Consider the following 27,797-nt stretch of genomic DNA (forward strand, 5'->3'; position numbering starts at 1 on the left):
GTGCATTCTCTTACTGTATATCAATTGTATGTAGGATCGCCATAAAGAACCAGTGATACTGGTTTTATCTCGATATTGCACTTGTTGGATGTTGCTGTTGTATGCACCTTAATTTTCCCTCGTGCATTAATAATTTAGAAATATATCTGAAATGTGCTTCTACCCAGACACCAGTAGCCCTCTAACGATACTAAATGAACTCCGTTAATTTACAGCAAAATATTACTCATTAGCCAGGGTTGTATTCACTTGAGTAAATATTTAACTAGTTTGACATCGGTGCGATATTACTTTCTGAGCGAGCAATGACTGGTTATTTACTTTACTATACTGTTTCGACATCGTCCGAAGGCATACTGCTCATTATGGACGTCGATTTAACATATTTGACGTCCAGGTATTTCACGCATATCCGGAATGCCTTGTTTGGGTTCTGATCCGCGATGTCTAGGTCTGATCAGTCGGTGTGATCGTTAAGGACTCAAACCCATAGCCTAAAAGGGTACTACTTACACTTCGAAACGGGCACGGAAATGGTGAAACATCTGCACATTATAAGACATGCCTTTGTGTGCATAAACCGGTACATGTTATTTTCATATAATTTATTTTTTAGACGGTATTACCGTTTTCTAACAGACAGCAATTTCTAACAAAAGTTTTCTGTTGTTCATTAGCATTTTTTAAAATCAACTAATTAATGCTGAGATGTGTCTACGGATCGAAATTACTCTGCGGTACAACTGAAACTAAAGCGACTCTGATGGGAATAAATGGAAATTTCCAGTCCTTTTAGATATTCTGTGAGTTTTGAGTGTACATGGGACAGATGTTGTTTTTGAAGAATATGGTATGATATTTGAGATGCTACAAATGTTTTACAGTGGCCTCCTGCTCCTGCAAAGATGTTTCATTACGATTATTGTCCGCATTATAGTTTATTATCGGTGAGATACGTTTTGGCAAAGTTTCAGATACAGTGAGTAAAGTGAGTGAAGTGAGAAGTGTTCGGTGCGGGCACTCGGCGTGCGGAAGGGTGGGGCATTTTGTCAGCGAGGGGGGCAGCTCAAAACTGCGGGCAGACAGTCCCTGCGAAGGGGCGCTTTTTTTTGGGAAACGGAGTAACATATGGACCTTACATATTTTTTAAATATTGAACGGCGTTTGTCCGTAAGAGAACAGTTGGATGAAGTGCGGGGGCTACGTCAGGTAGGCTCTGTGTATTTTTATTTGTAACTAGAATTAACTTAATACCCGTGTAAGCATTAAAAATATCGCTGTACGATCGATTGATATTTAACTATATCTAAAGCACAAAAAAGTAATTCAATACGTCGAAGATGCACAAGTAATTCTTTTAAGTGTTTGTTTAGCGCAGCAGCAAAAATTTTCCAGAGTGTTATGTATGTAATTCTCTGATTTTCACTCAGCTTCATGTTTGCTGCGTTTATTTTCCCACGTGTAACCTTCAGATTGTTATTTAATCCGTCCTTCATCTTGTACAATGAATAGGCGTGGGGCTGCTTTTAAAAATCACCCCGGCGGTGGAAATCAGACGGTCACCTATACATGTAGAAAGAGGAGCTTGATCTCCCGAAAAGGTGACCTCAATGTCTCTGTACTTTAACATTATTCGGAACATAATAAGAAACTGTAGATTTGACTATATTTTTTCCGAGAAGTACTGTAGAATAGCTTAGCAGAGATTAGTTTCATATCACCTGGCGTATGGGAACGAGTAATCGAGAAAGAGATTAAGTATTCATTGGTTTGTTTGCAAGTGGTGAAGTAACGCCCAAGCACAGAGCCTTATCAGATTGAAACTAGTCACTACGAATATTTTACTTTGTGGCAGAGTTGTGACATATGTGGGTTAATCTATCTATCTATCTATCTATCTATCTATCTATCTATCTATCTATCTATCTATCTATCTGTCTGTCTGTCTGTCTGTCTGTCTGTCTGTCTGTCAGTCAAGATTTGTATTTCTCTTCAGTCTCTTATCCAGTTAGCCTAGCTGTAGGCATCATTTATTAATGGAAACTTCTTTTTCATTAACCTTCAGGTTATGAACCAAGAACATGAAAAACAGCCCGTCTACCCTGGGCATAAATATGTATACTCATGTTCTAGCTATTTCCCAGGCTTTAGCCTTCGCCAAACCTCATCCTGCATAATGCAGAAGTATGTTGACACATTCCAGCCCAACAGCGTGACTGAACATAAGTTTATGCGGTGTATTTAATCATTTCCCTAGAATTCTTGTAAATTCATAGCTTGTTAATTACTTTAGCCTTCAACATGCAGTCTTTAATATCAACCTTACTGATTATTTTTTATTGAGCAGATGCTCTCATCCACATACGCACACATTTTCCTCTTTTAGCCGTCAGAATTCTGTGTCACGCGTCAGAATGACACGCCGGTGAGTGCTACAGGCACCTGTTTTGTGACCAGAGGTCCGTGCGGATCTTTTGCTGTTAATGTCACGGAGGACTGTGACAGGAATGCAAAGTGAAAATGCACAGAGCCTTCCGGGCAGCCTGCTGCTGCTGTATCCCATTAATTAATGTCCTCCCAGGTGCTCACTTTTTAAATGTGATGGACCTGGACAAAGAGGTCTTTTGTCTCTTATTGTGAATAACCATGCCGATGATAAATGTTACCAACCAGGGGTGATGGCAACAATGAAATTAAGTATAATATTTCAATGACATATTATATACATTTATATGTGACAAAGAAATTCTTATCAGCGTTCTGCTCGATGGCTCTTTGCAGGCTATTAGTAGCTGAAAGCTGATGCATTGACGCGAGCTCTCATATATAGTATAGTAAAACGATAGATAATTAATTGAACAAAAATTCTAATAAATATCTAATAAATAGCTCATTGGAAAGGAAATTATGTTATTTTCAAGGCTGCATGTCATTAGTAATATAAAGCTCTGGAAAAAATTTATAGACTGCTCTATATTTTTTTTATTATCTACGTTTTTAAATCCTGGTTTAATCCTGGTTCTGCTGGCAGAAGGTGACATTGCGAGGCAGGCTGCTTCTAGGCTTAGAATTTCCAAGACAGCAGTACAGAAGAACAAGGTGAAGCAGGAGACATTGGCAATAACCAAAAACCAGGCAGGTAGAGGGCAGAAGCAACTTTCTAATGCCAGAGATGACCGTCAACTTATCCGGCAGTGTATCATAATTCAGAGGATGACCTCAAGTGACCTTCAAAAGCAATGGGAAACATGAAGTGCAGGTGTGAAGTGCACGGCTAGGACAGTTTGTATCAGGCTGCTAGAAGCAGGACTGTAGACCCTTAAACCAAGGAAGAAGCCCTTCATTATAAACAGAGAAGAACCAGGCTGCAGTTTGCAAAAAAGTTGATATTTTTTTCACAGATTTCCATATATTCCCATAAATTGAGAAATTTGTGAAAGTAAAAATGATGCTACAGTCTCTTAATTTTGATCAGAGCTGTATAAGTTTGTGTTTCTCTGGATACAAATTTCTGTGGTGGTTTAGTACAAGGATCCGTAAGTTTAGAATCCTGAGAGGTGTTTGGGTGCAGTATACTCAGGTGGGGGCTTGTCCCATCTTAGTGCAGCACTATATCCTCCTCGTGTATGGGTGGAAATCGGGTAAAACTCTAAGCTAAGTGAATGAGAAGTAAACGTATAGGCGATACAATGTTACTTATTCTGTGTATGTAGTTAATGAGTCATGAAGGACTTCATCATTTCCGCTGTGTATGTACCTTTGCATCATACTGTCATTTGACCCAGTTTCTGTGGTGTTACACTCACACAAAACATATTTAACTTATAGAGATTAAATGCAGCGTTTCAGCCTGAGGTAAAATCTGTCTGTCTGTCTGTCTATCTATCTATCTAAATTAATGTCCTGGTTGGATGTTATTTTCTGGTTTGTTTTTCGTTCATCCTTATACTGATAGACAGTAAACTCTAAGACCTTCAATGCTAGTCTTCATGGTCACTAGTTAGATATTTTACAAGTTAGCATAACCTCTTAGAGTTGAAACTTTCACATCACTCAGGCCCAGTGTACAGTATGGAAAAAGCTTCTTGGATAATTGAGTAGGGGAGGTGGAGGACAGTAATCGGGTTCTGCTAATCCAGCTGTTGGAGGTGGGGGCTCATCCAGCACGTGTTTCCTGTGCCTCAATAGCTGTCAGGGTCCTGCTGATGATCTGTTAGCATGGGGCTAAGATGGAAGCAGATGGGAGCCAAAAACTGTGCTGAGTAGTGTGTTGATATTTTTTTTTTAATATCATACAGAAGTGGTGTTAACCAGGTACAACAGCCAGAACTATTCAGGCTGAGGACAGATCTGAGGCAGAGTATATAGGCGCCATGAGGGAGGTGTGAGTCCTGACCACTCAGCAGTTCTTTCTTTATTTAGACAAACAAAAGCAGCCCAAAGCAGCACTTAGGCCCTGAAACACAAGAGAAAACGAGAACATTTACAATAAACTCATTGAATAATCTCTCAAGTGTCGTTTTGGTACTCTAAGCCTAAATGGAAACTTGTACCACATATTAACTCATTGTAAAAACAACACATCTCCTCTAATATAAGGTCAAGATAATTCTGTAGCTAGTTACATCATCACTATTCAGATCATTCTTTTTGAGTATGTACAGCTGTTTACTTAGCATGTGCTTTAGTGGGCTAAGCCGCTGTGAATGTGACCGGAAGGTCGGCAGTTTCAGCCCGGCCTCAGCACGTCTGTTGGTCCTTCAGCAAGGCCCTCCAGCTCCCTGGGTGCTGCTAAACTTATAATTATTGTAGCCAATTCACTTGTACAACTGAAGTGACTAAAATGCCAAATATGTACAGAAGTGACATTATCTGTACATGTATCCCAGTGCTGCTGATTGCTGCAAGAACCTGCCACTGTACCTTGGAATGTGGGTATTATGTTGGGGCTGCTTTTATACTAAACGTTTTTCTGTTTCAGGAAAGCTGGAATATTCACTGTGGTGCTAATAACTATCTCAAACCCCAAGGTGGGGAACTTTCTGGGGTATTTTTTTCTGTTCCTCGTGAAGTTCTGTTGTAGCAAGACCGTCATCTGAAAAAATAATATTGTGCAGGAGTATATAAATATTGTGAACAGGGAACATTTAGCGCAGTGGTTCTCTGTCCTGTTTCTGCTGCCCCCTCACTACAATGTTTTCATTCCAGCCCCCTCTGCTTTCAACCTGCCACACTCATTATTAACCTATTAAGGACAATATAAGCCTGATTAATGTAGGGTTGGAAAGAAAACATTCTGGCAGGGGGACGCCAGGAACAGGATTGAGAACCACTGATTTAACACGTAGGTTCCAAGCTTGTCATAACCCTGCACTGGGTAAATGGTTATGGATGGATGGATTTGCTGCTCATAGAACCTGCGTGAGAACTAGACTGGAGCAGATACAACAGTAGCGTGGTTTTAATGTCCTAGTAATACATTGTCAAGGAACAAGCACAGTCTATAGAATGAAACCCACTCGATAGTTCATGTAGGCTGGCAGCCATTTGTTGAAGGAGTCTATTGACTATACTTATCTGTGAGTCATGGTTGACAATTTATTAATTACACACTGTAGAAGCACAATATTATGAAGAAAGTTGTAAAAAGCCACATTTCTTTTGATAACAGCTACAGTCAGTTCTGATACAGTGTGACTAATGTGGTCCTGAAAACCCTTGCGTTCACTAAAATTGCTTGATAAAATACACTTATCCAGTGGGAAAAATAGGATTGGGGAATGCAACTCCAAAGCATAGTAAATGAAACCAAATGAATTGAATAACAAATATAGTGATATATTTGTTATTATACAATAATGTAATTATATGCATTTCAAATAAAAAATAATAATAATACATAAATAAACGATATCATAAACATCTCCTAGGGATCAGATGAGTCTCATGAGATTTGCTTAGTAACTGCTTCAATCAAATTTGTTAACTTGTCAATTATAGAGTGTCGGGAGTAATGATAGCCAAAGGGACACTTCATGAACCATTTGCTGTATTTCCTGACCCCACTAGATGGTGCTCTTGGGTTGCTTTGGGGTATAGTTTGAACCCGTTTTTTGAACAGAGAGCACCATTTTCTAGTGGGGTCACTAGTGAACTAGGTTAATAGTGACCTACAACCACCATTCCGCTGGGCATGCACACAGCACAAACACAATAGATTACAATATGTGGAGGGAGACTGAAGGCAACATGGCTACAGACAGTTTGCTAAAAGCAGACTTAAGCTTAAATGTAAGTGAATTAATAACGTTGCTGTGTTTGTATATGATAATTTCTCAGATATTTTTGGATTTTTAAAATCTAAGACTTTGACTTGTGCAATGCATGTACAAAAGGTTAGGTTCTTCTAGATTTGAAAACTGGTTTGTCTCATTTACTGGCAAGAATCATTTCAAGATCCAGTTCAAAAGAATGATTTGTTCATGAATCAGACATCAGCGACTTTCACTTGGATAGTTGTTTGCGTACAAGTAGTGTTTCTCACTAAGACCATGCCGGTTTGTAGTTCGTCTAGTGCTTTTCTCCCTGACTGAAAATCACACAAATACAAATGCTGTTCTCCATTGTGTCGGACTTGGGTACAAATATATCAGTTGCACTAGTTTAATGGTGTGATATCATGTGTTATACAGGACACATTTAAGAACACATTGTATTTATAAAACTCACATTATGGTGGATTGATGTGTACCATTTAAACAATCAGTGGTTCAGTGATGTTATTCTAGAGCTGCGTGGTATGACCAAAAATTTGTATCATGGTATTTTTCAAAGTTATGTCGGTTTCACGGTATGCGACGTTGTTTTTTAATGGGACTGGGAGTTTACCTCATTTTACAGGACACATTTTTATTTTACGTTTTTGCATTGTTTCCACATTAACTATATTCTTTTATTAATAGCCATTGCTCCTATCCGCTGCCTTAATTATAACATACGGCTAACATGTTTGTTGGCTAACTGCTGATAGATAAACGGCTAATGTTAAGGTGCGCACTAGCCAAGTTAACATTTTTGATAAGTGTTTAATAGTTCAGTTTCACTGGAACGCGAGCTTTACTGACCTCGCGGAATTTCTCATAAAGACCGGTATGCCATTCTTTAAGTTGCTTCGCCAAGTTTGACATGCTAATTGACTTCTTGGCCACAACTTTGTAGCACTTTTTACATAGAGGCTTATCGACATCCTTAGCCTTTCCATGCTCGTCTGCAAAATCATTCCAAACGGCACTTTCGCGGTTTTTTTAATTATTATTAAAGCAGCTTGCGAAGTGCCTTCAACTGCAGCATATGCCAAGTTCGGCCAACTCAGTATGTGTGTTTTGCATGTGTTCAGCGGCTATTGAGAGGAGGGGAGGAGCTGCGCGAGTGGGTGAGTTTGCGTGCCTGCGCTGTAGTGGTGCTGTGGCAAATGAGGCGAAAACCGCATTGTTGGTATCAATAATGGTGAAAATGAGTATCTAATCAGATACAAATTTTTAATGTCAACTAATATTTGAGAATCGATTTTTTTGACAACTCCAGTGTCTCATTATTTTCAACTCCAGTGTCAGCTGTATCTTAGTGGTGCAGCAGTGAAAAAGGTCCCCCTTAAACAGTTTCCAGCTGCAGCTAGACCCTCTTGGGGGGCACTTTCCGAACGTTGTATAGGCTACTTAAATCGGTATTACGGTTTAAGAAAAATTCATATCATAACAATAATAAAATCGGTTTTCGGTATACCGCCCAGCACTATGTTATTCTACTGTAGATGTGTATGAGGCACTATGAAGGTACTAAACATTTTTGTACTTGCCATTTTTTCAAGATCTAGTGCAATTTAAATGGTATGTCTATATATAAATATTAAATGTAACAAAAAATGTAACAAAGAGAACTTTGCTGCTTGTCTCATGCTATTTTCATGCTATTTTGCGGCTGAGCGTGCATGTGGCTGAGAGTGCACTTCTGCAGCCAGACCCTTTTGACTTAGCGTGCTTCCATTGTTACCGCCTATTTCTATGCAGATGAGCATGGCTAATTTACATATACATTCTCAAAATTTAGAGTCTATATTTAACATTTATATTTATATTTAACATTTACACACGTGGACAAAATTGTTGGTACCCTTCGGTCAATAAAAGAAAAACTCACAATGGTCACAGAAATAACTTTAATCTGACAAAAGTAATAATAAATAAAAATTCTATGAAATTTAACCAATGAAAGTCAGAATTGCTTTTCAACCATGCTTCAACAGAATTATTTAAAAAAATAAACTCATGGAACAGGCCTGGACAAAAATTATGGTTCCCCTAACTTAATATTTTGTTGCACAACCTTTTGAGGCAATTGCTGCAATCAAACGATTCCTGTAACTGTCAATGAGATTTCTGTACCTCTCAGCAGGTATTACGGCCCACTCCTCATGAGCAAACTGCTCCAGTTGTCTCAGGTTTGAAGGGTGCCTTTTCCAGACGGCATGTTTCAGCTCCTTCCAAAGATGCTCAATAGGATTGAGGTCAGAGCTCATAGAAGGCCACTTTAGAATAGTCCAATGTTTTCCTCTTACCCATTCTTGGGTGTTTTTAGCTGTGTGTTGTCATTGTCCTGTTGCAAGACCCATGACCTGACCCAAGACCCATGTTTCACAGTAGGGACAGTGTTCTTTTCTTGATATGCTTCATTTTTCCGTCTGTGAACATAGAGCATTGCCTCAAAAGATTGTGCGACAAAATATTAAGTTAGGGGTGCCATCATTTTTGTCCAGGCCTGTTCCATGAGTTTATTTTTTTTTATAATTCTGTTAAAGCATGGTTGAAAAGCAATTCTGACTTTCATTGGTTAAATTTAATAGAATTTTTATTTATTATTACTTTTGTCAGATTAAAGTTATTTCTGTGACCATTGTGAGTTTTTCTTTCATTGACTGAAGGTTACCAACAATTTTGTCCACGTGTGTATATTTACATTTAACAGTTATATTTAATATTTACATTTAATATTTATGTATGGACATACCATTTATACTTACATATGATAAACAATTTTGAAAATAATCTATACAGCAAAAAAATCTGATGATCCACAACACCATTGACTTCTAGCTAAATGTCATAAAATTGCACTAAATGTTGAAAAAGTGGCAAGTACAAAAATGTTCATTAGCTTTACAAATGGCGCCCCATAGATGTTTTTTTTTAAAAAAAAACAAACTTTTTTGACTATTTAAACCGAACTAATATCTCCATGACTAACATCATGATCCCAATTGACTGTCAAAAACTTCTAAGCAGTGCCTTAAAAATTTGACGTGTCTTTCTTTACAATGGATCCAAATCACCAATCAGCCAGCATAGTGAATTGTAGACAATTAGAGTGATGGTGCACCTTTAAGCTTAGAGGTTTGATGCTTTCTGTTTTTGGGGAAAATTTGTCATTCTTTGATGGAGTCTTGATGAATTTTGATGGTATTATAGCCTTATTCAAGCTGCTCGGCAAATTTTACTATTGCAAATATAAAAATGATCTACGACAAACTAAAAAGAGAAAAAAATCAGATTAAGCCAGGTTCACCCATCTTCACTCACACAAAGCTCATTTGCCATAGTGATAATGATGATTCTTTCCTACAGGGATCCTTCAAAACTTCAGAATGACCGGGGGGACACTGCCATTCCTGCAGGTGAATCTCTTGTGTGTTTCTCCTGCTGCCTGAGTGGAGATGGTTTACAGGGCTTTGCTTTGGGTGATGTGTATCCACACTTTTGTGGCCTCTGGTCCGCCAAGATGTCCCTCCACGTCCCCCCAGGACGTGGACTTCTCCATCAGGTATGTCCTGCCCCATTTCCAGGCAGAGGGCTCCATACAGAACATCGTGATTAATTCCCAGTTCCATGAGATTTACGTTGCCTCTCGGAATGTGATCGAGGCCGTAAATGTGACCCTGGGAAAATTATGGGAGTTTCGAACTGGTCCCGTGGGAAGCCCACAGTGCAGAGTTTGTTCCCTGTGCCACATGGAGAGAGATCCGAGTCAGCCGGAGGACACGGACAATCAGGTCTTGCTGTTGGACATGTTTTACATGATTTTATATACATGTGGGAGCTCTCAGTATGGTGTCTGTTATTTACATGAACTTATCAAGAACAAGCGCCCTGCTATTTCCAAGTGTATGTTTAGGAAAGAGTCCAACTCCCCCCACCACTGTCCAGACTGTGTTGCCAGTCCCCTTGGCACAAAGGTTGCCATGGTGGAGGAGGGACAGACGGTGTATTTCTTTGTGGCTGCGACCGTCGACCGCAATATGACACAGAGTTATGGCAAGCAGTCCATATCCGTACGCCGGCCGCTAGCGACAGAGGATGGCTTCTACAGTGACATGCAGGGGCTGACGGTTCTGCCAGATCTTCGCTCCACATATCCCATTCGATACGTCTACAGCTTCTTCACACAGGAGTTTGTGTACTTCCTATCCGTGCAGCGTGAGAGTCCCTTCCAGGAGGGCTCACCGCTGCAGACCCGGCTGGCGCGGCTGCCTCGTACCGAGTGGGAGATGAAGCGTTACCGCGAGCTCGTGCTGGAATGCCGCTTCGAGCCCAAGCGGCGGCGCAAACGAGGCAGCGATGAGGTCTTCCGGGACGTAGTGTACAACGTATTGCTGGCGGCCCACTTCGGAAAGGCTGGAAAAGAGCTGGCTGATGAGCTCGGCACCGAGGAGGAGGACGACATCTTGTATGGGGTGTTTGCCGTGACTAGTGAATCCGGGGAGTCTGAGCATGACTCCGCCCTCTGCGCCTTCCCTATGGATAACGTCAACATCGCCATCGACAAGGGAGTGGATGCATGCTGCACGTCCGGCCCCGAGCAGCTGTCCAGGGGCCTCTGCTACTTCCAGTCCTGTGAGAACTGCCCACATGAGGTGAGCCATCGTGGCCTAGTCTCCCCAAGGCTGCAGAAATTCATTTTTTCTCTAGTTGGTTGATGTCCTCCATAAACATTGAACACTATTTTTGTGTTTCTTTTCTGGGATTCTGGCCATAATGTGAAATGCAAAACCCATCCATCCATTTTCCAAACCGCTTATACTACTGGGTCGCGGCGGGTCCGGAGCCTATCCCGGAAGCAATGGGCACGAGGCAGGGAACAACCCAGGATGGGGGGCCAACCCATCACAGCGCACACTCAGACACCATTCACTCACACATGCATTCCTACGGGCAATTTAGTAAGTCCAATTAGCCTCAGCATGTCTTTGGACTGTGGGGGGAAACCGGAGTACCCGGAGGAAACCCCACGACGACATGGGGAGAAGATGCAAACTCCGCACAAATGTGACCTTCCATGTATAATATTTGTAACATTCTTTGATTGTTTATAAACATTGCCGCCGATTTTTGTGCAGTAATTTTTAAAGCACAATGCCAAAAATCCTAGCCACTAGTGTAGCTACAGTAAACAGAATTAACTCATCCTGATGAGTTCATAAAAAGAGATGCAAACTCAGGAAGTTCTACATGCAAACTAGGCTGAAAGTGAAAATTCTGGAACAGGCTGGAACACTCGATTGCTGCGGAGGAGTTACACAAAAATGTATGAGCAGCAGCATTCCAGAGGAAGGTAGAGGAAGGATGTCATGTCAAAGGGGTCTGATTCAAAGTCTTGTTTACTGTTTCTTGGTCTAAAGTCCATGTTGTCATGGAATCTACTTTTGTTATTATATTCTACTTATATAATCATAACTAATGTTAAATTCAGATAGATATCTTCTTTTCATGAAATACCTCAGAGTAAAATTTTACTGTATGCTATTTCTGGGATTTTGAATCCCTGTCCCGCTCTGTGTGTGAAGTTTGCATGTTCTCTGCGTGCATGACTGTTTGTCTTCTGCGTTCTTCGCAGTCCAAAAGCTTGTGGTTTGGTAAGATATTGGCTCTGAATTGCAAGTAGTGTGTGAATGTGTTCTGTGTGATGGACTGGCATACTGTCCAAGGTGTACTACTGCCTTGTGAGCTACGGTGTATGGCAGTGTTTCCCAACCTTTTTTGAATTGTGTACCCCCTGAGAGATTTTCTCATACCACAAGTACCCCCTTTGTCAAATGTGTTGATGATTCAATAAAAGTAGAACGTACAACTGATTATCAAATTTAAAACATTTTATTAAATCTCCATAACTTGAACATTTAATTCATTAAGCAACACATCCCAGATAGATTTTCTTTCTATACCAGGGCACAGCTAATGGAATGGCTGATAATATTTACCCATCATCAGGGAAATTAAATATAAAAATTTTTTCCACGTACCCCCTGTAATGTGCTCGCGTACCACTAGGGGTACGCGTACCCCCGGTTGGGAATCACTGGTGTATGGGATAGGTTTAGGGATGAGCCGATCCACATTTTTTCGGTTCCGATACAAGAGCTCTTTTTACTTTAATATTTTAATATAATAAATGTGTGTGCCTATATATATATATATATACACACACACACACATACACACACACACATATATATATATATATATATATATATATATATATATATACACACACATATACATACACATTTCATATAATATAATATAAATATTTATACTTAATATATAATTGATAGCTTTTAAAACTAGTAAATATAAATAAATGTATGCCTAAAAATCTTTAGACTACTGGTAACATGCATCATGCACTGTTCCACCTCATTTATACATCTTATTTTATTTAAATATCTTCCAAACTAGGATATGCAAGTGGCCAATCGGTTGAACTAAGATCCCCAGAGAAACTAAATGTGGCTGTTTTAGCTGTACTCTGCAGTAGAAGGTCCTCTCGCTAACTTCAGAAATGAGCAGACAACCGATTCCTCTGACCAAGCCATTTTATCATTATTCAGTCTCTTAACTTTCCTCGTAATGTGAATATGTAGGAAAAAAGCTCCTCTCTTCATTTTATAGGATGTATAAATATCTATATCACAGTTGTGCTGTAACTTGATAATTCTACATATTGTTGTTTTAAACTTGTATTATTTATTTTATTGTCTCACACCTCTGGGACCCGGGTTCAAGTCTCCGCCTGGGTTACATCTGTGTGGAGTTTGCATGTTCTCCCCATGTCGTCGTGGGGTTTCCTCCGGGTACTCCGGTTTCTTCCCACAGTCCAAAAACATGCTGAGGCTGATTGGACTTGCTAAATTGCCCGTAAGTGTGCGTGTGAGAGTGAATGGTGTGTGAGTGTGCCCTGCGATGGGCTGGCCCCCCATCCTGGGTTGGTCAATGCCTCGTGCCCATTGCTTCCGGTATAGGCTCCGGACCCCCCGCGACCCAGTAGGATAAGCGGTTTGGAAAATGGATGGAAAGATGGACATTGGCATTAAAGTTGTCTTTGCTAGCAGATTCGTTGTTGCAGAGAGTTGTGGATGGGAGTGAAGCAGCCTGAGTTTAAAGTAACATTCCAAATGTAGTTAAATCAAATTCAGCCAGGTGGCAGAAGAGCACAACATATTGGATCTGTTTTACAATCCCTGAAACCCTGAGTTTCTCAATCCTGTATCTCTCATATTCTTATAGTTATAAAGTGACTTTTTGGCACTTTCGCTATTGGTAGTTCATTTGATTTTTGATCTCATGTTCCAGTTAAATGGTCTTGTAAATAGTTTCACTGTCTTTGTGTGTTTCAGCGCAGTGAAAATTTGAGCTTGGTTCAAATATTGTTTTGTTTGTTGATTTTTGTGATAAGAGTATGGAGAACAGCGCCTCCTGCAGGGACCAGCCCACCATGGTGTCCAAGCCCTACTACAGGGTGGACCTCTTCAACAGACAGATGCGGGGTGTCCTGCTCACCTCCCTGCTGGTGACCACTATAGAGAACCAAACAGTGGCTCACATCGGGACCTCGGACGGGCGACTCCTGCAGGTTTCATGCTGATTAGACTGTTCATATGCTTTGTTACAAGGCTGAATAAGGGTTAATTTCTCCACAGGCCACAGAGCTCCGGCTCCCACTCTTATAACTTGCTCTCACTGACACTAACATAGGTGTTTTTAAGTTTAATACAGTTTTACTTTGGTAGCTTGATTTAGATTTGTATGCTCACCTAACGTGTCAGATTTCACATGGAAAAGGAGGAGATAGACTATGCATATGCATGTTTCATACAGATGTGTTTGCGACTATTGACATCTGCAGCTTATCCAGCTAACCCAAGCAAAGCTTTGAGTATGAGGAAGGGTTGCTTTAGGCTACACCTGCTCAACTGCATGACACAACTCTACCAATCAGCTCTACTGCAGAATCATATGGCACAACTCTAGCACAGAACAATAATGCACAACTCTACCACTTAACCGATTACTGAAATGTTTTGCAGGTCATCTTGAGACGATCCAGTCCTGTCATCTTCGCTAATTACTCCCTAGTGGAAAACCAAAGTGTTTCCCCGATTGCTGCTGTCTATTCTTCTGAATATCTGCTCTTTGTAGTTGGAAACAAGGTATAAATCTTTCAGTAAATAAGTCGATTGTTGAGAGCGCATAATGACAAACGTCCCTCATCAACTGTGCTGATATTCCTTTTCAGACTTCTAGTAAATATGTTCTTTTTTCCCCACAATGAACATTTTTTATCCTGGGATGCTTCCTGTCCTGAAGATGATCCAAGTACCCCAGAGAGGACCAGGCTGTCGCCATTTCTTGACCTGCAGCATGTGCTTGAAAGCACCAGCCTTTATGGGGTGTGGCTGGTGTTCGGGACAGTGCTCCTGGGAGGCTGAGTGCACCACCACCTGGAGGAAGGAGTCCTGTCCTCCTGTCATCAGCGAGGTGAGACGTCGGCTTGGGAAGCCCTGTCCTTATTTACTGCTCTTCCAAGGCCTCCTTCATCTGCAGCCTTCTGCAAACTTCAGCACCAACCAGACAGGTTCTTATTTCACAGTGTCCTGCGAGTTGGTTTTGCAAATGGTTAGTGATGTGAAAATAAATAAAAAACAAAGGCAACTTATCCTCCACACTTTCCTGCTTGTCTCATGCTATTTTCTTCTACCCTCCCTTTCATTCTCCTTCAGAAGCTATTCACTTAACTGTCCTGTATTGGTTCATGTCACTCTCATCGGTCTATTAATTGAATTAATGAGTAGTAGTACTGGTTTTGGATGAATGCCTTGTATGATTTTTGCTATACCTGAAGGATCTAACTGATCTTCTTAGTTTTCTTAAGTACAGAATGATGAATGGTGTGTTTTCCACAGGTAGATGTTACATAGTAAAACCTAATGTGTCTTTGGTGCAGTTCTTCCCAAAGTCGGCACCCCCTGATGGCAATACAGAACTCACCCTGTGTGGCTGGGAGTTCCAGTCTCCTCTGCGACCCCCCATTAATCGTAGGACTCACATGGTTAAAGTGGGACAGAATAACTGTTCTGTCCAGCCAGAGAAAAGCAACAGCAGACGGTGAGTACAGCAGCTGTTCAATGAGAGTTAGGAGCTACTGGCAGGGCAGCTTCCATATTATAAGTATTGGAGGAAGTAACACTACCAAACTCTGGCGAGCAGAGGAAATTACACCCCCACACAACAGATAACACTCAGAAGATGTACACTTGGACTTACAGTAGGAAGATGTTACACACACTGTGAGGTTATGTTATATTGGATATGTTTTTTGAGTGTTTTTATGCTCTGTAGATTGGTGTGTAGGATTCAGTCTGGAGTTACTGACCTGTTCCAGCCTGTTGCCATCACGGTTCAAGTATACGAAGGGAAGGTGGAAGGACTTTATTCCATCAACGGAGAAGCAGTGATGGAAGGATTCAGCTTTGTGGTAATGTTAGTTGTTGGCTTTGAGCTCAGTTTAGGCTGAGGTCATTTGTGACTCCAGCATAGTATGAACCGATATGCTTTTATGGCTGAAGTATATGCTAGTGACAGCTAAATGAAGCTTCATGAACCGTTTCCTATATTTTTTGACACATTACTAGATGGCACTCTTGATTTGCTTTGGGGCGTGAATTGAGCCCTTTTTTGAATAGAGCACCATCTAGTGGTGTCAGAAAATACAGCAAATGGCTCATGAAGCTTCATTTGTCCATCACTGGTCTGTGCTGTATTAACTACTCTGACCCTTCCCCATGCCCACTGACAGGTGCCTGAGATCACAAACATTCTGCCAGACTATGGTCCTCGCGATGGGGGTACCCACGTCACGGTGACTGGGAATCACCTGTATGCTGGAAGGACCAGAAGAGTCAGTCTCGGTGATGAAGACTGCCCATTAATAAAGTGAGGATTTGTAGTCATAGCCTTCTGTCCTCCATTATTAATGACCCTTATCTACTTCTCAGTCATCTGTTGCTTATACCTCAGTGTTACTCATGGCATTCCATTCGTCTCATTCTCTGTTACCCATAATCCCCTCTTATTTGTGACCTGAAGTGGAACATAGTAATACAAGGGACTAAATAACAGTGACATCTGTAACTGGCAAGTGTTCAAGCTCAGAGTTTGTTGTAGCTCTTTATTGCTCCTATCTGAACATCTTGTAAGGTCTCAAGGAGAAGCCAGGGGATCCGTGTCGACAATAGTCTGCCTCTCCAAGAGGGTGACACGGGTACAGGACACGATCCTGAGGGTGTATATTGATGAATCGCCAGTACGCACAACCCGAGTTTTCCACTACAAAGAGTCACCAGAGATCACAGAGGTACTTCCATTCTGCAGCTTTGACAGGTATGAATCGGTTTTAGGCATCAATCATGAAGGTTCCTATTTAGCCCCTGTCTCCGCATCACCATGTCGTTGTGTGATTATTGTTCATGTATGTGTGCTTTGCATGTTCTGCACCATACTCCTCAAAGGGGACTTGATATATGACTGCTGAACATCCATCAGGTTGTTTTGGGAGTAAATGAGTTTACACCCCACACCTGTATGTTTAATTCCAGAGGTTCTCAAATCACTATCAAGGGTCAGAATCTCGATTCTGTCTACAAGACTGTTATTCAGTTTAGACCCAGAGAGACCCACTTGAAGCCTGTCTTTAAGGTACGTTTGCATGCTTTTGTTTTCTGTAGTGCTATTGAAACTGACCGTGAACCGGCCCCTGACCTGCTGCCATGTGACTGGAATTCCTAGAGATAAACATTTTTGTTTGTTTGACAATGATAACTGACTCTCATATAGCAATAATTTCTTAAAAGAGTTGAATAGATGTAACTTTCGTTACTAGGTATTGAGTTTAAATGTAATTTCTGTGAGGCAAGACAGAGCATATCTTCAGGTTTTAAAGACTTTGCTGATCCTGGATCAGTGATTAGGGGATGGGGGGCAGGAGACCCAGCTGACCAGGCTATTCCTTGATGCTCCAGGAATGCATTAGCAGGGCAAACAAGACACAGATGGTCTGCCGGGCTCCTCCTTTCCACCGAGATGAGTCAGAAGAGGGAGTGATCTCCTTCGACATGGATGGCGCCTTGGGGCTTTGGAACAAGGAGTTCTCGTACCACCCTTATGCAGAGCCCATCCCGTTTGAGAATGAAGGCAACATCCTGCGACTGGCCTCTGGCGAGGATGAGGTCTCACTGCATGTGGGTGAAAACTTTGCCCTTTTTTAGATAGAGGCTTCATGTACCTTTAGAGCTGAGCTGCATGAGCAAATGTGTGTTATTCTTACTGCTCTGGATGCTGTATCCCAACAGACACTCATATATTATCTTCATCCATCTCCTAACTACTTACCCTAACCATAGGGGATATTATCAATTTGATTTGTTAAAATCTAATTTGAATCACCTGGATCTGCAGCACAAGCGGTTGAACCTGGTAAGCTCCTGCATGAAGATCACCATGACTGTGGGAGGAGTCGATTGCAACGCCCAGGTGTTGGATAATGAAATCACCTGCAGGATCCCTAAAAACCTGACGTTCCCCAGTGAAGGGTTACCAGTACGGGTAAGACACACATGCTTTCTGGAGTCTCAGAACTTCAGCCAAAGCTCAAAAACATTCTAAGGTGTTCTACATACAATTCACTGATAATGAGTGACTCCAAATACCCACATAGAGTTATCGGCTGTCTTATTTGGCAGATTTCTGTGAATGGACAGATGCTAGACATGGGTTGTGTGGTCAGGGTCAATAACCACTCCATGGTGGGTGTCGTGCTGGGCATCCTCTGCGCGCTCGTCATTGGAGCTGTGTTGGCATTTCTCATCATGAAGCACCTGAGGAGGAAGAAGAAAAAAGGCAAGTCTTTCCACATGAGTCTGAGCCAGACTTCCACTCTAGAAATGAATTACTGAAATGCGTATCCATTTTCCAGTCTCCACGCTGGAGAACCACCTGTCCCATTACTCAAGCGGCCAGAACCAAATGGGCAACAATGTCGAAATGTCTCCTGTAGGTGACTACAGGCAAGGTGAGACCCGCTAGTTGCCAATCTGATAATTAATGACTCAGTTAATCACAGTTAATCACTCAATCATATCAGTTTAATAGTGACTTTACATTTCATTCTATTTAATTATACCCTTTTTTGGGACCAATTTTTTTGCTAAACATCAATTAAGAAGAATGAATATTTTATTGAAACAATAAGCTACCGCTTATGGTTTTAAAGTTTGATATTTAATGGAACTTGTTAACTTCCCTTGGGTTTGAACTTGCAAGTGCTACACGTACAGTTGTTTAATTGCTTCAAAACCACCGCAGACCCTGAATACAATGGGATTTACTATAAAGCAAAACGAATGCAAAGATGCTGCTATTTTAGCTGCTATGTTGGGGCCCTGCCATGCTCTTCCTGGCTTTAGAGTGGTCCATCCCTGGCAGTCTGAGCTCAGGGTCAGCACTGGCGTTCCCTGGTTTGCCCTACGCTGCCAATATCGAGAGCCCACTGGCACCTCTCCTGCCCCCGGAGAAGATCTCCCTCTCCAGCTTCAGACCGAAGTTGCTGGAGGAGGTGAAGGACGTCCTCATCCCTGCCGAGATGCTCAACGTCCATCTTCATCGGATCATCGGAAAAGGTGAGATTCAACCGCCTATGTGAAGACTTGGCTCTGTCCCAGGACATCATCGGATCCTTCACAGATGTCTTCAATTTATATGAAATTTAAAAAAAGCGGGTTCTTTTGCTTTAATTAATGAGGCACAATAATGGACACACAGGCCTGTAAATGTTCTATTTCAGGTCACTTTGGAACAGTATACCATGGCTATCTGACTGACCAAAGCAACAGAGAGATCCACTGTGCAGTGAAGTCGTTAAATAGTGAGTAATAGAAGGAGTCTTATCTGGAGTTTTTAGTAAATGGTTGTTTAGGGCATGGTTTCTCATGTGAACTGTCTTATTACAATGGGTTAATGCACCTTAAAATGCAAGTTTCTAAATGAGAGTAATAAGGTAAATTAAAATAATAATGTAATTATATAGTATATTTTTTCCTTTTTATTAGACTATGGTTTGCTTGCTGTTCTTAATTGTTTGGTTCAAGTGCACTGGGAGTTGGGATGGAGTAAAAATGTGAACTGTCTGGGGTTTCTCTAGGATTGGGTTGAAAAACACCTTAGTGCATACTCTGCCATGTAGTATTGTTGTAAAGGTGTTGAATTTGTGTTTTATTAGTGTTAGCCCAACATTGTGCTAGAGACATGCTAATGTTGTACCAGCGTGGTGCCCTTATTGAGGAAACGCTTCTTCATGGTGTATCCGGGGCCTTGGCTGCGGCCCTGCTTCAGGGATCACTGACGTGGAGGAGGTAGAGCAGTTCCTGCGAGAAGGTATCCTGATGAAGGAGTTCCACCACAGCAACGTGCTGTCGCTCCTGGGCATCCTGCTCCCCCCGGACGGCTTACCCCTGGTGGTGCTGCCTTACATGAAGCACGGCGACCTGCGTCACTTCATCCGCTGCGAAAACAGGGTAAGCCCACCAGTGCTGAGACCAGCACCCTCAGCTGTTCGTGGTAATATCTCTGTAGCACTGTGCTGCTTCAGCAGTGAGTAATACAAGAAATGTGTGGAATTATCTATATTATTTTTGCTATTTATTCAGCATCGCTACCCATAGCGAACACAGCAGCATAACTGGGTTTCTCAAAACATCGTGTTTGTTTTTTATCAGTCTTCCTGGCTGAACAAAATGGACCAGCAATGCTGGCAGAGGACTTGCTGAGGCTGCATATTGAATGTGGATTATTTTTCTTAATAACTCAGTAGACGAAGAGCTATTTTTGGTTCTTGACTAATCAGATACTGCTGAATTACTTTATCTATTCATCTTCCATGACCATTTATCCAGTCATGCAGTGGTTTCCAATCCGGTCCACAAAGCTCCCTGTCAGATAGTTCACATTTTTGCAAAAAACATGGACTTTCTGTGGGTCCCCAAGGACCAGATTGCAGTAAAGGGTCACAGTGAGTCTGCAGCCAATCCCAACTGCACCAATTCACCTAAACTCATGGTTTTTGACTGTGGGAAGATACACTTTGAATAGTCAGTATCCCTACACAAAAAGCCAGGGGCAGGATTTGACCCCACAACCTTGGAAGTATGCAGTCACAGTACCTCTCACTTAGCTGCTTGGTATTGTACCCCTTTATTTACCTTAAAATGATGGTATTGTCACTCTGATTTTCATGTGCAGATCAGTACGTTTTTTTACACTGAAGAATAAATTGTAGCTGGTTGCGTTTGCAGAATAGCTGTGCATTCTGCTGTCCATCATTAAGATTTTTCCATGATCTTTAATTTTTAATTACAGTAATCATACACTCAAAGCTCTATTGTACTTGTTAATTTAAAGCCCAGAATATGATTATGAACAACTTGGATTGTTTCGTTCTTTTTTTGTGGTTGTTAAACTTTTAAAACTTTTCCTTATTTATTCCCCTCATAAAGGAATTTGTTTTTCGGGGGGTGCATCCCTGCATTCTTGGGCTTGTTTGGGGTTTGGTTCTTACTCCTAGCTCTGTTTGTATAACGTTTGTGAGTTCTCCTTGGGCATGCCTACAGGTGAATTAGTGCCCCTAAAATTTCCCATAGTGTGTGAGCGGCTTGGCATCCCATGCTTAGTGTCTCCTGCCATGTGCTTCCTAGCAGAACCTCTAGTTTCAGCATAACCCTGCACTAGATGAGAGACTGTAGGAGATCATTGGATGAGTTGTAAAGGCATGATAAACATGGAGAATTTCACTTGTCTCACAGTCTGACCTTATTACTGTACTACCTCCTGCTATTAGTCTTTTGTTCTGTTTGATCTTTGCTCGCTTTTTGCAGTCAGAGAGTTTACACGTTGCATTTCCCATTAGTGGTTTTTAAAAGAATGTGTTCAGCACCTGCTTTATGATATTGTAGATTGGTTCCATTAGCAGGTTCTTCAAATTCAATTCACTCAAACGTTGCTCTTCTACACTTCTCTCAGAATCCCACAGTGAAAGATCTAATTGGCTTTGGGGTCCAGGTTGCCAAGGGGATGGAGTACTTGGCTCAGAAGAAATTTGTGCACAGGGACCTGGCAGCCCGCAATTGCATGTGAGTCACAGTGTATATCACAGTCCATTACCAAGGCCTCGCTTCACAGCCAGAACATCAGGAACAGCAGAACAACCGAAGCCAAGGTCCAACTTGTAGTGGCTGTTCCATACATATACAAATAGACGAGTTCATCACTGTTGGGCTGGTCTGTTTGGCAGGTTGGATGAGTCATACACTGTGAAGGTAGCTGACTTCGGCATGGCACGGGATGTCTTTGATAAGGAGTATTACAGTATCCAGGACCACCGGAAAGCAAAGCTGCCTGTCAAGTGGATGGCCATCGAAAGCCTGCAAACACAGAAGTTCACCACCAAGTCAGACGTGGTCAGTTCCGCACACATAATCTCTGAATGAATTCCTTCTTTTTAATGCTTTACATTTATGCATGTTTTACACATTTGTCCCAATCCTAATTTCTCCAACATGGTTAGAACTATGTAAACTCCATGTCTGTGTATGTGGATTATGTTATGATCAAATGTTCCCCACAATGTAATAAAAACCTGTTATTTTAACCACAAAGGTCTGTGAATGCAATATAAAAGCTAAAAATGCCAAAAGTCATATATTTAGTTTGGTTACTTATGGTCAATGTTATGGCTGGGTAGGGGTTAAAGTTGTCAAAAAAGAATGGAATGTCCCCACAAGGATATAATCATAAACCTCTGTGTGTGTGTGTGTGTGTGTGTATGTGTATATATATATATATATATATATATATATATATATATATATATGTGACCCGTGCTGGCAAAATCAGTCGGAATTAGGAAATTTTCAAAATGGAGTTATTATTATTTTATGATTCTCCTTTTTAAACCTTCAAAAGGATGTACGGTTTGCTGGAATTAGACAAAAAATGACCGAGATACATCCGTTAGAAGTCAGCAAAGTTGGAAAAGTCAATTTTGAGAAAAATCAGTTTAAAGTTTTCTGTTCCAATCTGTTCCAAATCAAAACACCATAGCAACCCTACCCTTAAGGTGCTTGTAACAACACAAAAATTACAACGTTACAACGCCCGGCTAGCAACAAGCCACTTTTATGTACATCAACAGGGCTTTATAAAATCGAGTTCTATTGGTTCAGAGTGATGTCATTGGAAATTCTATGCAAATTTTTAGAAAGTAGGCGAGCCTCACTTCACGATGATACCAAACAATTCAAATAGAATTTTCTAAGAAAATTTAAGATAAAGGACTAATTTCTGAAGACAAAGCCCGTATAAAACATTCAAATTATGATAGTTCAAGGTATTTATTTGCTATTTTGATTATTGGGATGGATAGATGATGACTCAGTGGACTCATTTTTGGGAAAATCTCAATTTCGACAAAAATTAACTGACATTTTTGACTTTGACATTTTTGACTCAAGCTCATAATTAGCCTGTGTGCATTCCAACTCATTTTGCCAGCACGGCTCACACACACACACACACACACACACATATATATATATTTCATCCTTACAGCAGTTGTATATGTCCAAGGTTTTACCTTAGTATTCTGACAGATGTGATAAGCAATACAAGTAATGTAATCTTTAACAGATCTGTGGTGCACAAAACTGGACACTGTTGAGGCTGGCCATTCGAAACAGACATTGATGGTATATAATGACATAATTTCCTCTAGCTTCACTGCTGTCTTTGCACCACAGTGGTCCTTCGGAGTATTAATGTGGGAGATGCTGACGAGAGGAGCAAGTCCATACCCAGAGATAGACCCCTATGACATCACACATTACCTGCTGAAGGGGAGGAGACTACCCCAGCCACAATACTGCCCCGATCCCTTGTGAGTCATCCATTCTTCCTTCTCGTTACCCACATCCAGTCATTCAGCTACCTGAAATAAGATTGTAAAAAATCAGTGCAGTGAGATTTCGTACATTTAGAGTCTCCATGGATACGAGGGTGATGCCGTTACTGGTTGAACATGGAGGCTGTATGTGTCTGGATATGCAGGTTTACCATCATGCTGCAGTGCTGGGACCCTGACCCAGACCCCAGACCCACCTTCGCCTCCCTTGTCTCAGAGATACTGGACATCCTCTCTAACCTGGAGGGTGAGCACTACATCAGCCTTAACGTGACCTATGTTAATCTGGACCAACCACGCCCCTACCCAGCACTTACGGAGTGCGCTGACGAGTCTGACTCTTTTGACCCGGAGCACTCAGATGCAAACTGCCTTTAAAGGCATGGGATAGGAAGTGGGGGAGGGGGGGGGGACAGATGGCAGTTTTCAGCGGATATGAGATGCTGTTGCCCAGTGCGGTGGGACAGTCATGAAGACGACTGAAAGCTCCGCATCACGCATTGTCTCCGGAGAGAATTCTCTTTCTTTAACGAGAGGACAATCTGCAGTCTTTATAACCAGCCTTCAAGACGGAGGAAATGCACTCAGCCTGCATATGCCTGAGGCCCTGTGACAGTTTTGTCAAGGCGGCTGTCTGCAAGCCTCTCAGCTACATTGTTTGGAGAAGCTCCATTAAAACGCACACGGCCTGGTTGTTTTCCTCTTTGTGAGAAAAACAAACCGGAAGGCAAGCAACACATTTGTTAGCACAGTCAGAATAATGTCTTATCTGAATATCTATATATACACAGTAGACAGAGGCAGTACTATAATCATATAATAATGATAAATGTACAGTAGACAGCCATAGAGCTGTAAGTACAATCAGATGAATACCTCACTTTAAAATATATATATACTTGCGTATTCAGATTGTATATTTTGGATCATAAATTTGAGAATAATTGAGTTTTATATTTTAAAAATACAAAGTTATATTTGTCTACTGTGTCACTTATTTTAATAATAGATATGACTGGATTTATTACTTGTTTTTATGGCCTATTAAAATGCTGCTATTATCTGATTTACGCTAGCTAGCTATAAGCAGTAGACACAGGCAAACCTCACTGCAGTCATATGGATGGATAAAAAGATGGTGATGTCAGCGATCAGCTGGAAGACTGGGAGAAACACTTCAGCTCACTTCTGATCTCATCGGCTCAGTCGTCTCATACGCTCATGCTCAAGCAGGTCACATTCCTCGCCAGTGTGCCAATAAAGGGCATGTGACTCTCATTTCCGCCAGCAGGTGTCAGAATAACATGAAATTACGCCTTCGCCAATAGCGTATTAAATCATGAAAAATGGACCCAGTCCCTACAGTAAAAGTACAGCTGCTTCATCAGACACTAAAATACCAAGCTAATCCCCACTGCAATGTATTTCCACTTCATTAGAAAGAGAAAGTGGGGCTGATTTGGATGGAGAGGATGCTTCTTCTTGGAGCCATTATGAAGCAGGTTTAAGTTGCATTAATGACGTTAGACTGGTTTTAATCTTTCAAATTCCACTAATTAAGACCTGGCTCCAATCTCTGGATCTGTCACCTGTTCCTGAAAGTAAAAGGCCTCATAGGACTTGGCGTGGTGCACGTTGCTGAACAGTCATTTAAAAGGCCAACCCAGCATCTGTCACCGGCAATGTTTTGTTTAAGGGCAACCAGAAGGGGGCACTCTTCACAGTGCTAGTTTACTTTTTTCACATTTTCCTTGCTTCAGCTCTTCACCGATCAGAAATTACAGTCTGAAAAAAAAAAAAAACAAAGCAAACTACGTATATTCTGCAAATACTATTTACATGCATGTTCCAAAATCAAACCTAAATTGATGCCCCTAAATTTGGAGATAATCTCTTTACAATTCAGGCACTAGGGAAATCATGTCAATCACTGGGATTCAAAGATATTTGTTTAAATGGTTTTCATTTAAAGAGAAATTTCATTCAAAATTATCTCTAGGTTTTATTAATCAACTAACAGTGTCCCCTGTGATTCTGCTGAGCGGACATGTAACCCATCCATCAACTGTGAGTCGCTTTGGCTATAAGCATCACATAAGTGAATGTAATGTAATGTCAGTGTTGAGCAGTTGGAAGTTGGGTGGACAATCATCATTATATCAGAGAAAAATTAGACACATGCATTAAATGGTTTTTTTATTTAAATTCCAGCGCTCACGTTTCTTATGGATTTCTGCCACAGAGTGTGTGGTAATTATTCTCCAGCTATACCTTTGGTTTGTTTCTTCATCGACAGACAACCTGACTACTGCAGATGCATCTACATACATGCAAAAACATATAAAGCTGCTGAGCCGTCCTGTATTTTAATGAAATGTCAATCGTTTGTCTTAAACCGTTGCTTTTCCTGCCGAAGGACGCAGTACCAGCCTCCCAAACAGGTCAGGAAATACTTCTTTCTCGTTGGCCATTGACTTTAGCTCATTATGAGGTGTGTGTATACATTCTCAGGCCAGCTGGGAGATATAATCCCCCCCCAGCTTGCCTGTGGTGTACCCTGGGGCTTCTGCCCTGTAGGACGAGACTGGAACAGCACCCACGGGATTTGACCTGGTGACATCCTTATTAGATGCTTGGACCACTTCAGCAGATTCCTCTCAATCTGAAGCAGCTCTCTTTCAAATTTCCACCCCGAAGCCCCAGATCTCCAAGCTCCTCACTCTGCTAGAGAGAGAGAGTCCAGCATCCTGCATGTATTTTGCATTTAATGCAATTCTGCATCATTTAGTCAATGTCAATGTAGTAAGTGGCTAATGAGTTGTTTTATAATACTGTGTAATTCCTTTACTATATAAATGAGAATAACAGACAACAACCTGCAAAAAGGGTATTAATACTTTTGTACTCTGTATAATTTTTTGAATTTCATAATTGGGATCAATAAAATATATCTATGAAATGTAATCCACCAGAAACAAATGATTTGCCAACATTGTCAAGGGATGAAGATGCACACTGCCAAAGTTCCTTACAAATTGTGTGATGTTAAGAAGTATCAATTGAAATTGATTCATTTGTGTTGTTTTCCACTAAATGTTCTGCTTTGATTCCATTTGCCTTTCTGTACTGAATGTTTGCCATACAGGGTACTGGTGTATTCCAGGTTGCAGGCCTTGGGGTCAAGATGGTCACGCACATTTATGGATCTACTGATTTTCAAGGTTATAAATAACTTGTCAATATATATATTTTAATGGGTTTTATAACAAGCATCTATATGACCATAAATCTGACATAAAATGTAAAGATAAGAAATACGATGCAATGTAGAGAGACTCAAAGCGATATATTGTATACAGGGAAGAAGATAAGAGGGCATTCATTATGTGTGCGTGATTGTATTCCCAATGAAGTTTCTGGGTGGAACATTATAGCTTCCCCTAAGATGCTAATCCATTAGCTAGAGAGCATAAAAACACCCCTTAAACTCTTATTTTCCCCATGAGCTGTTTACAGCCTTTCACCTTCACCTCTGTTTCCCAGCTGCTGCTTTCTTAATGAGGGACCAACAACGGCTTTCCCACATCCACATGCATCTAACAACCTAGTGTGAGTCTTAGCCAGAGAATGTACCACATCGCTGTACGTTTCAGCTCTGAATTTCAAATTTAGGTCTGAACTTTCCTAAGTTGTGCTCAAAACTGACACAGCTCTCTTAAAAAATGTACACCACTTTAGATAAAGGCATCTGTTAAGTAATTAAAATGTGAATGTCAATCTGTAGCCACCGCAGAAATTATACCGTTGGTCAGGTGTAGTAGTACTTCATGTTCCTCGAAAATAAGCAAGACAAACACGTTTCTGAGCTTATTAGTTTCTGAGTCAGGAATAAGTCTAAGAATTGTGTGCTGTCTGTGACAGAAATGAGATTTTGTTTCCGTCTGCTACGTATGCTGGAAATGCACTTGGAATCTATGTATGATATGCGCTGGATACGGTATTTGGGTATTTCAAACTCAGTTGCAATTTATGCCTTGAGATGTTTCGTCAGTGGGGTAATGAACATACAAAATAGGTCATATAAATAATTCCCTTATTGTGTAGTTCAGTCTGTTTCATACATGCCACTGCGTGTCTGTTGTGTGGCTTTGCGTAAATGTTGGGTCTCTGAAGTTCTTAAGAGGTTTTATGAGACATTTGTATGAGGCCTCTGTGAATTCTGTAGTGTTTTTTTTTTGCTTCAGCAATCTTTTATTCTCTTTATTAAGTTTCTGTAAGAGGGATCTTTAATGTTCTCTGAATATTACATGAACTCATTAATGTATGGGATGCTAATTACCAGAAACAATCTCAATGAATATTTAGGGATTAGCATTAAAATATTGAATAAAGTCTGTTTAATTTCT

At 41.0% G+C, this 27,797-nt stretch overlaps 1 protein-coding gene across 3 annotated transcripts; it reads left to right on the forward strand.

Annotated features, from left to right (window-relative positions):
• The first annotated feature begins 336 nt into the window (after positions 1-336).
• Positions 337-27,797, forward strand: mst1rb (macrophage stimulating 1 receptor b). Of its 3 annotated transcripts, XM_049022454.1 has the most exons (22): positions 1,080-1,209; positions 9,678-9,727; positions 9,854-10,963; positions 13,783-13,959; positions 14,414-14,536; positions 14,694-14,864; positions 15,331-15,491; positions 15,726-15,861; positions 16,183-16,319; positions 16,584-16,766; positions 16,982-17,081; positions 17,405-17,623; positions 17,841-17,987; positions 18,125-18,281; positions 18,358-18,453; positions 18,848-19,060; positions 19,225-19,305; positions 19,773-19,954; positions 21,456-21,565; positions 21,727-21,892; positions 23,231-23,367; positions 23,538-27,797. In XM_049022454.1, exons 2-22 carry the CDS (start codon positions 9,698-9,700, stop codon positions 23,767-23,769), a joined length of 4,068 nt encoding a protein of 1,355 aa, XP_048878411.1. In that variant the 5' UTR covers positions 1,080-1,209; positions 9,678-9,697; the 3' UTR covers positions 23,770-27,797. The 3 variants fall into 3 exon arrangements, with proteins under 3 accessions (XP_048878410.1, XP_048878411.1, XP_048878409.1); XM_049022453.1 differs by lacking the exon at positions 1,080-1,209 and adding an exon at positions 337-397 and having other exon boundaries at positions 9,678-10,963; XM_049022452.1 differs by having other exon boundaries at positions 1,088-1,209; positions 9,678-10,963.

The sequence above is a fragment of the Brienomyrus brachyistius genome, chromosome 8, assembly GCF_023856365.1.
Source record: "Brienomyrus brachyistius isolate T26 chromosome 8, BBRACH_0.4, whole genome shotgun sequence".
Lineage (NCBI taxonomy): Eukaryota > Metazoa > Chordata > Actinopteri > Osteoglossiformes > Mormyridae > Brienomyrus > Brienomyrus brachyistius.

What these genes read in the sequence shown, in the direction of transcription:
- mst1rb (XM_049022453.1), top strand. Translation starts at nt 9,767, where the DNA reads ATGGTTTACAGGGCTTTGCTTTGGGTGATGTGTATCCACACTTTTGTG. An exon ending in TGTAGGTGACTACAGGCAAG is followed by an intron (nt 18,454 to 18,847) that starts GTGAGACCCGCT and finishes TCCTGGCTTTAG; the next exon opens with AGTGGTCCATCCCTGGCAGT. An exon ending in TCACCACCAAGTCAGACGTG is followed by an intron (nt 21,893 to 23,230) that starts GTCAGTTCCGCA and finishes TTTGCACCACAG; the next exon opens with TGGTCCTTCGGAGTATTAAT.